This window comes from Sphaeramia orbicularis, chromosome 24 (assembly GCF_902148855.1).
Source record: "Sphaeramia orbicularis chromosome 24, fSphaOr1.1, whole genome shotgun sequence".
NCBI classification, from domain to species: domain Eukaryota; kingdom Metazoa; phylum Chordata; class Actinopteri; order Kurtiformes; family Apogonidae; genus Sphaeramia; species Sphaeramia orbicularis.
The window spans coordinates 9,111,806-9,129,303 of record NC_043979.1 but is presented as its reverse complement, the minus strand read 5'-3'; the positions used below and the strand labels follow the sequence as shown (position 1 = coordinate 9,129,303).

At 38.2% G+C, this 17,498-nt stretch overlaps 3 protein-coding genes and 1 pseudogene across 3 annotated transcripts in view; 1 reads left to right on the top strand and 3 right to left on the bottom strand.

The window, feature by feature from the left end:
- Positions 1-1,125: 1,125 nt before the first annotated feature.
- Positions 1,126-2,091, bottom strand: LOC115415596 (trace amine-associated receptor 1-like). The gene is made up of 2 exons (XM_030129225.1): positions 1,764-2,091; positions 1,126-1,691 (listed from the first exon to the last, which is right to left on the bottom strand). The coding sequence occupies exons 1-2, from the start codon at positions 2,089-2,091 to the stop codon at positions 1,126-1,128; spliced, it is 894 nt and encodes a 297-aa protein (XP_029985085.1).
- Positions 2,092-4,138: 2,047 nt separating this feature from the next.
- On the bottom strand, positions 4,139-6,803 carry LOC115415592 (trace amine-associated receptor 1-like). Its single transcript, XM_030129219.1, is given in 5 exon segments — positions 4,139-4,228; positions 4,230-4,258; positions 4,640-4,726; positions 4,799-5,031; positions 6,757-6,803. Coding segments are annotated over 5 exon segments (486 nt in total).
- A 3,309-nt stretch (positions 6,804-10,112) lies between these two features.
- On the top strand, positions 10,113-11,057 carry LOC115415457 (trace amine-associated receptor 1-like; annotated as a pseudogene).
- Positions 11,058-11,594: 537 nt separating this feature from the next.
- The window catches only part of LOC115415591 (trace amine-associated receptor 1-like), a 32,297-nt gene continuing 26,393 nt past the window's right edge, over positions 11,595-17,498 (bottom strand). The window contains exon 3 of the mRNA XM_030129218.1: positions 11,595-11,767. Within this exon, the coding sequence (XP_029985078.1) occupies positions 11,595-11,767 (173 nt within the window). The remainder of the gene's footprint in view (positions 11,768-17,498) is intronic.

Here is a 17,498-nt window from a genome sequence, read left to right as displayed (position 1 = left end):
TATATATATATATATAAAATGTATTTATTATTCTTTCAAAATGCACTTTTTGAAAGTTTTTTTTTTTTTTTTTTGTAAGTGTAGGTGGTTAAAATATCAACTTTTGTTTACATTTCATCATACACTGTGGCCCATAAAGTTGGAATAAAATATTTTTACCTCTTCTCATCTCATGAAATGACTTTGACAATCAAATCTTGTATTGATTTTAAAATTTTAGTCCTGACTTTCTGGGCACTGCATGGTCTGGCCCCCCATTATATTGCTGACTTGTTGTGCCCCTACTCCTCAGGGTGCACCCTTAGGTCCTCAGGCCAGAGCCTCCTGAAGGTCCCAAAGACTAATTTTAAAACCCAAGCAGGTCTGTCCTTTCAGACTGTAGCCCCCAGACTCTGGAATGACCTGCCCCTGTCCCTCTGTGTGGTCGACTCTGTGGACTCTTTTAAAAAGCAGCTCAAGGCATTTTTATTTAGGAAAGCTTTTGGTTGACGGATTTATCCTTTTTATTGATTTTATGAAATTATTCTTATGTTGTTTTATTGTATCCATTTAATGTACAGCACAGTGATTTTTGGCTGTGAAAACCACTTTATAAAATATATAATAATAATACTATATATATAAACTTTCCTTACTTACTTGCAATGTAATCTATTCTTGATAGATAAAGTGTAACTGGGATTCAATGTGTAATCATTGTACCTGATCAAAGATTATTATTGATTTGTATAAAGAGAAATAAAAAGATGAATGTGTATGAAAATAAAATTATTTCAACTTTACGGGCAACAGTGTAAAAATGTGTTAGGACAAGTTCCCTTACACCGTAATACAGACCAAGAACAATGCCTACAGCAGAAACCCGTTATGGTTTTATCATTTCATTGTATTAGTTATATTTATCATATTATTCATTGTTTAGTTTTTTAAAATTAAACATAAAACATTTCATTACATTGTTCCTTCTATGTAACCATCAAAGAAAGTATGAACACTGTGCTTAAACTACCGTGCGCAGTTCTCAAGAAATATTGCTACACATTGACTTTTACTGCATCAACCTTTATTGTAATAGTGGTGCTTACATGGTAACTTTAATTAAAAAAAAAAAAAAAGGCAAGCAGATCAATTCAGTTTAGAGTTCGCAAAATCCCCTTGAAATATTTTTCCAGAGATTATCATTCTGAAAGCAGATCTGAACCAGCTGTAAAAGAAAGCATAAATAAATGGATTGAACAGTGAGTTGGACAGCGTGAGCCAGTTTAGTGTTTCTAAGGCAGGAACTGGTACTGAGTGTTTACCCAGAAAAAAAGGGGTCCAGCATAGAAGAAAAACTCCTAAGACAATAGCCAAAGTCTTAGTTGCTTTTCTCTCCATCTTACTGACAGTAGCTCCAGACTTTGTGTTCTGGATGCTGCGTGCCTGTCTCTGTGCAACAAGGAAAATCTTAAAGTAGATACATAACATTATGATGACTGGGAGGTAAAAGGAGAAAATAGGCCCAGTGTTGTTTGCCATAACAAGGTCAATTAAACATGATTTCTCACATTTTTCATTTCTCAATCTATAAATCACAACACCTATTCCAACTATAGCAGAAACACCCCAACTGACAAGGATCATAGTCACAACAACATGGTCATTTATTTTAGTTCTATATATCAGAGGCTGACACACTGCATAATATCTGTCAATAGAAATACAGCACAGGTTTAGAATAGAACATGTACTGAGTGAAATGTCAAACCCATCCCGAATTTTGCAAAACAGATCTTCGTGATACAGACATGAGCTAAGAGAGAATGCCATGCTGAAAGGAAAGACAATAACCCCGACAAGCAGATCAGCCACAGCCAGAGACAGAATAAGGTAGTTTGTAGGAGTGTGGAGCTGTTTGAAGTAAATGATAGAGATTATCACAAGAAGGTTTCCACAGATTGTAACAATAGACAATATTGCAAGGAAAATATACAACACCACACATATGATCGAAGGGCTGCTTGTCCAAATGTACTTGAAATTGTCTATTTCATAGCAGGGATGTATGTCAGTTACAACATCAGTTCTGTTCACAGTCACTGCAGTATCCATGTTTCCTGTGATTCAGTATGTTATATATTAGTTGCAATATTAACAAAAATCCAGAAATATTTGATACATCTCAGTTACAGATTGCGTAAAAAAATTGTAGTCATTTGCATTCTACAATGCTGATCAATAATTATTTTAGCTTTTTACCTTTCAATCTTACCTAATGATTCTGGAAGACTTGCGACTTCTTGACCACATGTGCTGTTGTGCCCGGTGCAGATGTAATATTTATTAACCCATATCTCATCAGTGTGATTCTTTTCCCTTTAGAAAACTGTGTCCTGTTTCCATGAGACCAAAGACAAACACAACATAGACGAAGAAAGATGCTAATATGGTTCAGTGTGGTTTTGTGTGTGTGTGTATGTGTGTGTGTGCGTGTGTGTGTGGTTTTTTTTGTTTGTTTGTTTGGGTTGTTTTGGGTTTTTTTTTGGGGGGGGGGGGTTGTTTTGCAAATTCGGATTGATAAAACATGTCTATCTCATGGAATTTAGTTAGTGGGTTGACCATGAAAAAAGCTGGTAGAAATGTCAATTGGTTGTGGAGGGTCTTGGTGACCATGAGGACTCTGCTGATTTTCATAGTAGATGGGTTACTAAATCCAAAGTGTAATGTTCTACTAAAAGTAGGTGGCCATGGCCCGTAGCCATGGCAACATATAAAAAATTTGAGAAATTCAACGTGTTTTCACATTCTCTACCAGACCCAGACTCAGACCCGGACTCACACTCACTCAGACTCAGAGTCAGGCTCATTTCTTCTGCAACAGGGTTAAAAATGAATTGACTTGCTACCTCCTGCTCTGTGCAATCGAGGGTTTTCCATTTCTCAATGTTGGTAGTAAAAGTGGCCTACGATACTTTTTTGCTATTGGCTGCCATATTTGCAATGAGTTTTAATATGTGCTCTGATTGACTGCAATGTATTCAGACAAATCACAGAGCTTCTTATTAGCAAAGTTGATGCTGTGCACTCATGTTTATTTAGTTGTGGTGCAACAATATCCACTTTAAAACGGTAAAATATTTCATATTTTGATATTTTTAAACCTCATTGATGTAATCTGCTTGCAAATTCATAGTCACCAAGACCTCCCACAACCAATTAACACAAAAAATGTGGTTGGCCCACTGACTAATTTCAGTTACTGGATGGATGGATGGATGGGTGGGTGGGTGGATGGTGATTTGAAATTGAATTTGGTCTCTTGAAAATATGTAAACTATTGCTGTTTGATATGGGAAAAAGACAATATTATCAGTAGGAACTTTAGTTATTAAGTAAACAAGGTAATAATACTTTAATGTAATACCAATATATTGACCTCATCTATAAACGTGATGTCTGCCTCAGTCACATCACATATTTTTATCCAACTTAGTTGAGTACCAAAGAACAGAATGTGTAAACATCTTGACTGTTGATAGCTCATCACAGTGAAACTGTGATTGGAGTGAAGCCAAGAACAAAAATACTTTTGAGCTGAGTGTAAGTTTCAGTTTATTTATAGTTATCTAGTACAGGTCATTTTCATTATTACAGTTCTGCGACATATTGTGAAATCGTGTAAATATATGCGGCACTCTTAATTGGCGTTTTATCTGTATGCATTATAAGCTTTCCGAGTGTATGTTCACGCCGCATCAAATACCATGCACCAATGGTTAGGGTTAGGGCTAGGCTCAGGGTAACAGTTAAGGTTAGACGTTGAGGTTAGGGTCATGTGAACTGGATATGTTGGCATGAATTGACATGCCATCAAATGGCATTGAATAACATGTGAAAGGTCAAAAATGCATACACATAGCACGAGAAATTCAATAAGAACTGGGGTGACATACAGTGCGATTTCATGAGATCAGTCTCCATTACTGAGGCATTTCCCATCTGAACCAGGTTGATACAAAATATATAAAACTATAATCACACATCACTTTTTACAGTACAGTACACAGAGCCACAGTGGCTGAAACAGTAAATGTAATGTACATCCAGCGTTTTTGTGCCGACATGGAAATTTGAGCTTAATTTAAGCAAGACAAGCAAATCAATTCAGTTTTGTATTTGCAAAATCACCTTTAAATATTTTTCCAGAAATGATCATTCTGAAAGCTGATCTAAACCAGCTGTAAAAAAAAAGCATAAATAAATGGATTGAGCATTGAATTTGACAGAGCGAGTCAGTTCAGTGCTTCAGTAACAGCAGCTGGTACCGAGTGTTGAGTAAAAGGCAGAACGGTGATGCAAAGGAAAAGAGGAGTCAAGCAGATAAGAAAAACTCCTAAAACTGTAGCCAGAGTTTTGGTGGCTTTTCTCTCTGTCTTACTGATACTTCCTCCAGACTTTGTGTTCTGGATGCTGCGTGCCTGTTTCAAAGCAACAATGAAAATCTTAAAGTAGATACACAGCATTATGATCACTGGGAGATAAAATGATAAAATAGGTCCAATAGTGTTTCCAATCAAAACACCAATCAAACAGTTTTCCGCACATTTTACATTGTATAATCCAACAATTATCACATATATTCCAGCTAAAACAGATATACCCCAACTCAAGAAGATCATCATCATAACAACATTGTGATTTATTTTGCTTGTGTATGTCAGAGGCTGACACACTGCATAATATCTGTCAATAGAAATACAATACAGGTTTAGAATAGAGCATGTGCATAGTGAAACATCAAAAAAGCCTTGTATATTGCAGAATAAGTGTTCATGATACAGACATGAGCTAAGAGAGAATGCCATGCTGAGAGGAAACACTAAAAGGCCAACAAGGAGATCAGCCACAGCCAGAGACAGAATAAGGTAGTTTGTAGGAGTGTGGAGCTGTTTGAAATAAACAATAGAGATAATTACAAGAAGGTTTCCACATACTGTAATAAAAGATAGTAATGCAAGGAAAATGTACAATAATATGCAAATGACAGAAGGGCTACAGGTAAATATATAAGTGAAATTGTCTAGCTTGTAGCAGGGATGAATGTCAGTTACAATGCTTGGTCCTGTTCAATCCCGATTCCATTTTTTAAGGATCCTGTATCTTAACAGATGATGACAATATTGAGGAAATAGATTAATTTCTTAAAAATATTTCTATGCACAGTTTGAATAATGTGAGTCTCTTGAAAAACTATGAAAGTCTGCGCTCTCCAGGAAGGCACTGATCTGCCTTGGCGGAGGTCTGCGCTCTCCGAATGCTTTTCTATTTATCCATAAATCTATAGAAAATAAAATTCAGTGAGTGGATCAGTCCTCACTCGGTAAATTCACTTTTATCAGTGCAAAATGTCCATGGAAAAAATCTGATATCAATAAAGATATTGTCAGACTTGTGTTAAAATCTTCTTCTACAAATGTAAATAATATTTCAAAGGAAATACTGACAGAAACGAAGTGAAATGAATCTACAAGAATACATCCTCCTTCTAACGCGGACCTCTGAGGTCTGCGTTAAAATCAGCTCTTTAACGTGGAACTGGGCGAGTGCACACTTTTAACCACCTAGCCCAGAAACGGGATAGCGCATTTTGCGTTGTGTTGGGGTTAGCGAACTAACAAACGAACGCATTTTGCGTTGCACTAATTGTTAACGAACAAAGAGCGAGCCCAGAAACGGGATAGCGCAAAATGTATTAAATAGACGCATTTTGCGTTGCGCTGGGCTTCACGATTTAACGAACTAGTGCAGAAATGGGCCCCAGGTCAGTTCACAACCAGAGACAAAATGTCCACACATTCAGTGTCATTGAATTAGTATATGAATTTATGTGTTGACAAGCTGACACTCGGATTGACACTTGGGTTAAATGCATATACTCATCGAAGCGTTAAATGCAAAATCTACTGTTATTTCCATTAAAATGTCCATGTTACATATTTTGTTAAATTATGTAATTACATTGTATCCATTTTATTTTTTCTAACATGGTGAAATCCATCCATGGGCTGACTAAGTTTTAAGACTGTGGGACTTTGACAGGGTTGTGTAGATGGTTCAAATAAGCTTCAGGAGAGGAGCTTTCTGAAAGTGCATTTCTGCCACTGAAATTGTTGGTCAATGCTTGCCAGCATGGTTACTGTTAGGTTTTCTATTTCAGTGTTAGAAATACAAGAATTGTGATAGTATATTTTTAATCATGTAAAGTGTGTTTAGACCACTTCTGCCTCAGAGTGACTCGTCTTTGATTTGTGTTGAAGGTTAAAGTTCTGCTAAGAGAGGATCTCTATAAATAAAGACAGCATCCACACTGTCTTTTAACCCTACATGTTTAAAACTTTATTGGTTTGTCCCTTTTTGCTGTATTTAAAAAAAGTACAAATCATACTGCATCCACAAAGTAGTCAAAGTTTGACAGTTGTCAGTGCTTGTGTAACCTGAGAGTTTGGACCTTTTTGACTTTTATCTTTATCTCAGACTTTTTCTCTTATACTTGATCTAAATCCACCATATCAAACCAACCATATCAAACCATATTTGTAAAACTGTATATTCAAATTCTTTAATCCACATCCTCACATACTATATTTGTTTCTATTTATTGCTCTAGCTGAAGTGGTGGAACAGTCTTCAATTAAAGGTGTGAATGCATTGGGTTGTTGGTCCCTGAGCAGCCTCCATCGATCCCTGAGCTACCTCCATCTCTCAGCATCATCTCACCTCTTCAACCTGGGGCCTGACTGAGTCCTAGCAATTACAAAACCCATGAAGAATAACCCACTTATGGCCACATAATTATGTAAACAATGACAGTTCACAATTTGGTAAATACAGAGACCAGTTTAATGAGGACAAACAATCATTAAAACAATAACCATCCTTACAGTCCAGGGAATATCTACTGTTTCATTACTAAAACAAATATGTCACAATGGTGAGAAATATTAGATGAGCAGAGAAAACTTTAAGCTGTAGTTTCCACAATGACAACAGATGCCTGAAGTCACTATCTTATTGACCCATTAACCACTTCAAACCACTTCAACAACCACTTTATGGCATAATTGCTTAAGTCATATTTTTGACCTAATTGCGATATCTGTATAAAATGAAGCAGCATTGTTAGGAGAGTAAAGTTATGCAAATATCACAATTTGGCCAAAAGTATGACTTAAGCAATTATGATATGAGGATAATGACAGTAAATAGGTAAATAAATGTACAACAGTGCACTCAGTATAAAATGGTTTGGGACAGTCTATTTACACCGCGGGAGAATAGCTCTGTTGTGAGTGTTGCATACCTAGAATACATTCTTAGGTTTAAACACCAACATTTATTGGATAAGGTTATGGAAAGAGGGATTAACAAAAATGAAGAAAATAGGAATTAAGGCCGTTAAACAAAGTGCTTCCATTCTGAGAAGCTCAAAATTAACTGACAAGCAGCTTCATATCCAGATGTGCCCTGTTCCCTGGTTAATCTATGACAAAAGGCGTAGATGAAAGGTCTGGAGTTGATTCCAAATGTTGCCGGGGTCAGGCTCGGGCCAGGACCTGGAGTCAGGGCCGGGGCCGGGGCCGGGGCCGGGGCCGGGGCCGGGGCCGGGGCCGGGGCCGGGGCCGGGGCCGGGGCCGGGGCCGGGGCCGGGGCTGGAGCCGGGTCGCGGAGGCAACAGTCGAAGGAGGAATGCCCAGACTTCCCTCTTCCCTCCTCTGGAGGGATCCTGAGGCGTTTCCAGGCCAGCCGAGAGACATAGTCTCTGCAGCGTGTCCTAGGTCTTCTCCGAGGCCTCCTCCCGGTGCAACATGCCTGGAACACCTCCTCAGGGAGGCATCCGAAACAGATGCTCAAGCCACTTCAGCTGGCCCCTCTTGCTCAGCCTGAACGGATGACGTCGGTGGGCTCACCACCCACTGAACCGAAGAGGACGGGTGCAATGTGGATTGGGCGGCCGTCAACGGTGGGCGGCTCGATGACCCAATCCCCAGACACAGGGTTAACTCCCTGGCCATGTATAAATACAAACTAGCTACTGAAACTTGCTTTATATCACATAGTCTGGGCAGTGTGACCCAGAGACGGATCTCACATCCAATTATGACTGCTACCAGCCCATGGACACCAATAGTGCGATTTCTCAAAGCTCACACTTCCATTTTAGTACCAACTCCAGCAGCAGTGCCATTAAATGGAGTAGACAATCTACCAAGTGTACTACTTTAAGAATGCAAAGCAGGCCATCACACTACTGCCTCTGATATCCTGTCTAATAGGAAGACCATAGCAATGATGATATTGCAGTTCTGATGATATCACTGTTATTGACAGCAGCAAAGCCGGCCTACAAGAAGCCCCCACCAATATCTCCACCTTTGGACAAGAAGCTGGCCTTAAAATAAATGCAAGATAGATAAATGGTATGCTGATAGGCAAATTCCACACTCAGCACTCTTATACTCAGGATAAAGTACTTTATCTCACAGTTGACGACAAACCTCTGGAGCAAGTGAATCATTTTAAATATCTCAGCTCACATATCTCCAGTGATGGCTCTTTTAATAAAGAAATCGATGTGAGAACTGGCCAGGGCTCTGGGGCATTTAACACTTTAAACACCATTTGGAAGAATTGGGGAATCACACTTGGCATAAAGATCAAGATCTTCGGATGTGGTGTGCTATCAGTACTATTGAACAGCTCCTGCACGTGGGCCCTGAAAGAACAACAACTTTTGGAAAGTTTTCAATGTGCCTGTCATCAGAGAATTCTGAAAGTGACATGGCAAGATCATATTTCAAACAAGGAAATAAGGTTCCACACTGACTACCCTCAGCTTTGCACAAGACTGTTGGCCAGCTGGATGCGCTTTCTTGGTTGTGTTCCATGGATGGACATATCCCATCTCCCAAGACATCTATTGGAACTACTACCACCCACGGCCATTATGGTGTAGGTTGGCCCCATATCAGCATCAAAGGACATACAACAACTCCTGGGAGAAGGCTGTGACATCCACATGGCCTGTCTAGCTGCCCAAGACAGGCAAGCCTGGAGTTCAATCCTAAATGCCTTCAGGGAGAGCAAGCAAACAGACTCACCCTAGTGATGAGGACCTCACCAAAGCAAAGCAGAGCAAAGAAATGAACTCGTAATCAGGCTCGTCTGCAGTGACAGGGTGCAGCGGGAAACTAAGGTGCTGTCAATGGTAACCACTTTGTGGGAGTGCACTGATAAAATTATCCTAACATTAGCCATGAGAATGAACATCTGCTTACTCCCGGATGGCACTTTAACCTTAACTCAGCAAGGTAGTGTTGTCCTTTGGGAACAATTCGAATCTTTTGGCTAACCAGACCTAGCTGATTCACTTCCTAAAACAACTCGTTCATATCTCTCTTCATTTTACAAGTGGGGAAGCAGTAGGGAGCAAGAGGGCCTGGCTGCAGGCAATGGGCAAAGTGGTGCTCCTGTCTTCAGCGAAAATACATGAAGAGTTAAGAGTAACAGGAAGAGGGTGTCTAGTGATGGGTCAACATATAAAGTGTCAATATGTTATTAAGTTAAGACTGTTTTCCTTGTTTTTCATTTAGACCAACTTAATAAAATAACTTATCAACTGATTTAAATGTAACAAACTTAATTTTTTAAGCAGAGAAAGCTCTTGATTTTAAGCTTATCTGACTAACCCCATGAATAATTTTTTAGAGTGCAGGATAGTGGCTCTCTAGGACCAGGGTTGGGCACCCCTGTGGTAGAGGAACAGCTGGTAGAGGAACAGGATGCAGTTTTCTGAAGGGACAGTGATAATGATGATGCATATATGGTCTACTGCATAACAACACTGTCTGGTCATGAAGATCCATCAGCGGTGATGTACGGTCAGTCATCAGGATTCAACAGGTTAAGTGAAATATCATTAGAAATTATTTTTCTTAAATGTTTTTAAAATCTTCCTTTACTAATAATATTTTACTAATAACTGCTTTAGGTCATGAACAATATTAATTATTATGTATTAATATTAGAATAATATATTAATATTATTCATGATGAATTTTAGGAGGAGAAAAAACATGGAACCCGAAGTGACTGTGAACAGGAGCAATAATGTCATGTATCCCTGCTACAAAATTGAGAACTTCAGTTACATATGGACAAAAAGGCCTTCCATTAGATGTGTATTGTGGTGTATTTTTCTTGCAACGATGTCTATTGTTACAATCTGTGGAAACCTTCTTGTAATAATCTCTGTAATTTACTTCAAACAGCTCCACACCCCTACAAACTACTTTATTCTGTCTCTGGCTGTGGCTGATCTGCTTGTCAGGGTTACTGTCTTTCCTTTCAGCATGGCATTCTCTCTTAGCTCATGTCTGTATCATGAAGATCTGTTTTGCAAAATTCGGGATGGGTTTGACATTTCACTCAGTACATATTCTATTCTAAACCTGTGCTGTATTTCTGTTGACAGATATTATGCAGTGTGTCAGCCTCTGACATACAGAACTAAAATAAAGATTGTGTTGTTGTGACTGTGATCCTTGTGAGTTGGGATGTTTCCTTTTTGGTTGCAAAAGGTGTAATCACTGTGGGATTTAACAATGTGGAGTGTTAAGAAAACAGTTTAATTAATATTCTGATTGGAAACATGTTTGGACCTATTGTATAATTTTACCTCCCATTGATCATAATGTTGTGTATCTACTTAAAGATTTTACTTGTTGCTCTGAAACAGGCATGCAGTATCCAGAACTCAAAGTCTGAAGCAACAGCCAGTAAGATGGAGAGAAAGGCAACCAAAACTCTGGCTATAGTAATTGGGCTCCTTTTTTTTTCCCATCATTGTTCTGCCTTTCAGTAAATACCCAATACCCATATCTGTTACTGAATCATTCTTCTGGCTCATGCTCAATCCATTTATTTCTGCTTTCTTTTACAGCTGGTTCAGATGTGCTTTCAGGATGATAATTTCAGGAAAGATATTTCAGGGTGACTTTGCCAACACTAAACTGCTTTGACTTGCACTTTTGATGCTGACAATAATCATAACATGAAACTGCCAATAATATTTCTCTACAACTGTATTTGTACAAAGTAACCTGTTTAAGCATGCCCTTAATATGGAAATGTTGACTATAAATAAATGTAAAAATGCAGAAAAAAAAAAAAAAAAAAGGCACTGTGAAGACTGTGAAGATTTTGCATGTGTTGGATTTCTTTATTTGTATTTTTAGTATACGATATTCAAGTCACTTGAGTTATATATAAAGCAGGATAGATAAGACTCTTCAATATTTCATGACAAACCAATGTTGTGTTTCTACTGACATGTATTCAATGTGTCCAGTGCTGTGCAGAGGCCTACAGGGGCAGATTGGGCTGATTTTAAAGTTCTGTGCTGCTGTGGCTGTGTATTGGCAAGAATCTGGCAATGACGCAGCATTCAGTGTTGTACAGTAAGAATAGAGATACTTTTTTTTTTCCATCTAAATTCAGGAAAATTGGCACAGTATACAAGAACACAACACATTCATGTCATCTGAATAAAATATTTTTCAGAGCCCTGAAGAAGAGAAGAAAGCCACTGCTTGTGGCAGCAAGTGGCTCACTGTGAGTGGCCTGATGTGGAAGTGATCTGACAGTTTGCAGCAGCTTGTTTGGGTGAGAGAGGCTAGATCCGGATTGGCTGACTGCTGGGAGTCCATTGAAGTGCTCCCAGCAGAGATGGCTAGAAGGAAATAAGGAAGACAAATTTTATTTTACAAGATAGAGTCATATTTTGACACATAAATCACAATTACACTGGACAAATGATATGCAAATTGAAGAGGGGGAAAGAATGGGGATGGCCATGGCAAGACAGAGGTAGAGAGAAAAAAATCTATACAGAGGAGCATAATATGTAAAGGTGCAGGAGACTTTCGTGACCAGTTTTTCATCAGATCTGTCAAACCTCAGTCATAGCCTAAGTATCATGAATCTGTAAGTCTTTCTGTGATTACTCACCTGAATCTCTTCTGTTACGGTAAACAATTTCGAATTACCATCCACCAGAAACAAACCGTGTGTTTACAAACAGAGCCGGGAGGGAACTCGGGCATCTTCGGAATTTTTTGTTTCTACATGCATTGTGGGAAATGGAGGCTCGCGCTGCCGCTGCAGGGAGGTTCGCATCATGGGGTGAGGGGGTCACCCTAAATACTGACTTTAACCCTTAGAACCTGTTTACTTCCATTTTTTGTGTGTCTTTTAAGGCTGTGCACATATTCCCTGTATTTTGTTGTATCTGAAGGACTGAGGAATAAATAGGCTTATGCATGTTCATTTCAACGCTGCAAAAACAACAAATCTTAAAAACCTAAAGCTTTTGCACCATAGTATATATATGGTAAATGGTTTATACTGGTATAGCATTTTTCCACACTTAAAGCGCTTTACAAAGCCTCACATTCACCCTTTCACACACACCAGCAGGTGGCTGCACCATGCCAAGGACACGTCAACCGCTGATCCTTCGGTCATTAGACGACCTGCTCTACCAACTGAGCCACAGCTAATGGGGTCAAACATTTTAAATTTTTATCAGATTAATCACAGGATTGTTGTGGATTCATTTTGATTAATCGTGATTAAATATCATTAATTTTTCATCTTTATTAGTTGCCTTTCATTTTGCATAGGCATACAGACTCAAGAAAGAAAGGAATATATGCAGATAACTTGAAACAACTTAACTTTTTGTCTCATTTTTTAAACAAACATTTATCCACATTAATGTGGCCCTGTTACTCCTCTTTCAGCCAGCTACAACGATAAACTAACTTGTTGACATTGTCCGAGAGGAGAGCGGACTGCTTCTTCTTTACAATGTTGCCTGCAACTGAAAACAGTCTCTCACACAGAACAGTGGTTGCAGGAGTGGTGAGATGTGTGGTATTTTAAGCTGAAGTGCTTCTGTGAAAAGAAAAGTCCTTCCTGCAGAGTGTGCATAATGTCAGTCGACTGTTACATCTTAGTTTGTTTTATTTTTACTCAAATTTCCTATTGAGTGGGCCAACGTGCTGTTTAGCATCTTACAGTGTCTCATATTTACTACTTGGTTCTGCTGCTTGTCACTACTGGATCAACTGCCCATTTATGCATGAGCAACAGTAACTCTGCTTGGACACACTGCCTGAAATGTGGTGTCATTCTGTGCTGGAGATGGGCTAAATGTTGGCCTTATCAATTGATTAACGATTAATTGATAAGCAGCGATTTTCCTGAGAACCTGAATTTCTTTTTCAATATGGTCTATAAGAAAAAGCTAAATATTGATTATACACTTCATGAAAAAAACCATGTCACATCCCTTAGTGATTGATTTATTGAACTACTGGATACAGGCTGTGTTTCCTGTGGAATTCATCTGTTGATGGGGGGGTGCACGCGCGTGCCTTTCGCCGGCGCGTGTGGGGGGTGCACGCGCATGCGTTTTGTTGGGGGGGTACCCACATGCGCGCAGTACGGCCGGGGGATGCATGCGTGTTGGTTGGTAACCACGCACGTGCGTGTGTCACTTTCCATCCTACTTCTAATATTATGGGGGTACTGGGCAGTCCGTCGCCCCGCGGAAGTGAAAGTGAAACTTTTCACTGACTGTAAACTACACCAACCTCCAGGGAAAACACTCCGATACTGACCCAGCATTTGCGCGTGTATTTATTCGGGGGTGCACCGCTCGCACAAACAGACAGGCTGGTCTGTGTTTGGCTCCATCATGTCCATAAAGCCATTCTAACTCATCAACGCCATGATCTAGTTCAATAACCAGCTATTCCAGCCGCGGCGCAGCGCGGACAAATCGGGAGCCTTTGGACAGGTTTGGACGGGAGGAAAAGGGCAATTAACTGACAATTAATAATTTAGTAGTAGTAGTAGTGGTATATTTCGAGCACATAGAATCATCAGATAACAAAGAATCATACAACATGGTCAAAACGAATAAATAAATACAATTTTTTGCGCTTGAAAAGGAGTGGGGAGAAATATAACTTATTGACTCCCACCCCCTTTTTACAAACTAATAATCAAACTAGATCCGCTTCCTTTGCTTTGTTAACACTCATTTTCCGCTGTATATTTTTTACAATAACACAAAACATCCATAAAAACCATTCATATACACTTTTTTTAGTCACCTCATACACAATCAGATTTGCATAATCAACCATTTTTAATATAAACTGTAATATTTATATGCACTTTAAATATTTGCTCCAAATACAATGATCAATAAATATGATAGTATCTTCTGATCATGATAACCAATTAACTACAATAATATCTTATTTTATGCGTACTTCTATAATGTTCTATACTTTGTTATTATAGTGGATTTATACATCCTTTTAAATGCTCAAATTGAAGAAGACATTTTTAAGTTTTGCTCCAGATTATTCCACAGATGTACCCCTCTGACAGAGATACACTGGTTTTTTATGTTTGTTCTACACTTAATTTTCTTGTAGATTTCAGTTCCCCTTAAATTATAATTACTTTGCCTGGGCTCAAACATCTCCTGTAGACTGTAGGGGAGCATATGTTCATGGGCTTTATACATTATATTAAGAGTATTAAGGTCAACAAGATCGTGTAGTTTTAGAGCATTTAATTTGATAAATAGGGGATTTGTTGGAGCTAAGTACTGTGCTTGATTGACAAGTCGAACTGCCTTTTTTTGAAGTACAAATATAGAATTAATATTTGATTTATAGTTGTTACCCCATAACGCTGCACAATAGTTCAGATATGGAAGAACAAGAGAATTGTACAATATATGGAGAGATTTCTGATTTAGAAGGTTTTTGGTTTATACGTTATAGCAATATTTTTGGCTATTTTTGATCTAAGTAAGTTTACATGCTTTTTCCAATTTAACTGGTCATCAATTATAATGCCTAAAAATTTTGTTGCAGACACGCTTTCAATTTCAGTTTCCTTAATTCTAATTTTAAGTAGTTTGTTATTTTTCCTTTTACCAAAAATAATATATTTGGTTTTACTAAGATTTAATGATAGTTTATTGACATCGAACCAGTCTTTTAGTATAGCAAGCTCCTTTTCAACTGTATCTACAATTTGACTTAAATCTTTGCCGGAGCAATAGAGGCTGGTATCATCTGCAAATAAAATACACTTAAGGCTTTTTAGAACCTGAGAAACATAATTTATATTGTCAAGTTAGGTCGAGGTCAAGGCTCCTCAGGTCAGCATAGGCATTGAATGGAAACATATTATCCAGTATAACGTAGTACTAACATGATGATTGAGTTGATTTATTAAGTTAAATTAGATATATGTAATATGATCAACAAGTATAGTTAAGAAAAGAATATTGAGATGAACGTTGATTCATTTGTGATTACTGAATGTATGTGAAAGGAGACGAGTTGGGACATGACCTGTACAAAATGTACGAACACAGTCAGATGTCTTACAAAAAAGGAGAAGTGACACAAACAATAGGCTATTTGCTGCACCCAAAACTGGTCAAGACCGGTAAAAAAGAGAAGTTCCACCAGAGACATCTGGACATTACTCATCTATCGATGAAGTCAACTGTCTAGGGGGTAATGAAGTAATGCCTAGAGTTTGGTTAAAAACCAGAATTGCTATTATAGCATTTCGGAAGTGCAAGACGCTCTAAGAAGTTGTGCGCCCTACGTTGTGAAACGTAGAGAAGATAACTCTGAGCGATGCTCTTTTGAAAGGAGCGTGGCAGATTGGCTTCAGAGTTAATCTTACTTCTCAAAAGAATGCTGGAGGTTTTTCAGATAGAGTAACTTTGCATCGATGAATTGAGATTCGAAGACAAAGACCTATCTCATCTGAGAGACAACGGACCAAAAAGACTTTAAGGACAAGAACTGTCTTTAAGAGAACTTTTACCAACTCCAAGGGGACACTTGTCAGTGAACCAGCTGTTTACCAGAGTTTGTTGGGTTTTTCCCTGCTTTGGTCCGAACTGGAAAAGAAGAAGATTTTTATATTTCTTAATTCTATTACCTTTTACCCAGCATTAAAGATGGTTTTAACAGTTTTGGCCGAACTGCTGAAGTCGTCGTCTAAATTGTATTTAATTTTTATTTTTCTGAATTTGAACTTTTTCCAATTTTTTTTTTAAATTCGGAAACAAAAGTTTTTCCTTTTTCTTCCCTTGAGGACATCAAGCAAGACAACAATTGGGACATTTTCAAAAGGACTCAAAGGACTGAACTGTGGGTTGAGGGATTACAACAGGGATTGCGTTGAAGTAAGAAAAATAGAAGACAGTTAAGTTTAATGATCTGGATATTGATTTATAACTTTAGAAGTTCAGTTTAATGATTTTATTAATGATTAATTGATTGATGATTTATGTATATGCTTTGCTTTGCTAAAAGTGCCTACAATAAATTTATAAAAAGTAAATTCTAAATTCTCCTTGAATTATTCTCAATGTGGTACATTATGTTGGTGAACGTAAAACGTTAGGTTATTGTGTGCATAACATCTAAAGGTCCTAAAGGTATCTTAGCCATAGTCCACCTATTATTTATAATGTGTCCCGGGGGCTTTCCATTCCTGGCCTTCAAATTATTACCTGTCATGTAACAAGTGCACTAAATCCATATGAAACAGCTGCCAAATCCAACTGGGCTGGTATTATTACTGACCACAGAGTGGGTTTCTCCTGGAAGTTCTGGTACCATAGTTAGCGGGGCAGAGGTTGGAATTAAAGGTAGTTAGAAGACAGGCGAGTGTTTCAAAATTTGTTCAGCTAAGTAGAATCTCTATGGGTTAGTGCGTGAGGGTAAGACCCCAGTTCAGCCATGAGAGATCTGGACCCTATTTAAACGGAGAGCTGAACCAAAGTAGTACCGAGGATTTAACAATATACATACAAAATAATTTGGGCCCTAATACAGAGCCTTGTGGTACTCCATGGGTTATTATTCTCCTTTCAGAATTTGCATTATTCATGTATACATATTGATTTCTGTTGCTGAGATAACTTTTCAGCCAGGAGTTTGCAATACCATATACCATATCTCTCCATTTTCTGTAGTAACACTGAATGGTCAATAGTGCCGAAGGCCTTGCTTAAGTCTTTAAAAATGCCTATAGTATTTTCTTGATTGTCTATTGCTGTTGAAATTTCCTCCACTAGCTCCATAACTGCCATTGAAGTTGATATGTTTGCTCTGAATCCATATTGGTAGTTGCTCTGTAGTTTGTGTTTATTTATGAAATTGTCCATCCTTACAACAAATAATTTTTCAAAAATTTTTGAAAATTGTGACATAGAAATGGGCCTGTAATTATTAAACTGATGTCTATCTCCGTTTTTGAAAATGGGAATTACGTTAACAGTTTTCATACTACATGGAAAAATACCAGTGAGGAAAGACTAATTACAAATATATGTAAAAGGTTTA

Bases quoted from the DNA above. Each gene is read 5' to 3' on its own strand.
- LOC115415596 (XM_030129225.1), bottom strand. From the start codon at position 2,091: ATGGATACTGCAGTGACTGTGAACAGAACTGATGTTGTAACTGACATA. The intron at 1,692-1,763 runs GCAAAATTCGGG...GTATTTCTATTG, and splicing joins GTATCACGAAGATCTGTTTT to ACAGATATTATGCAGTGTGT.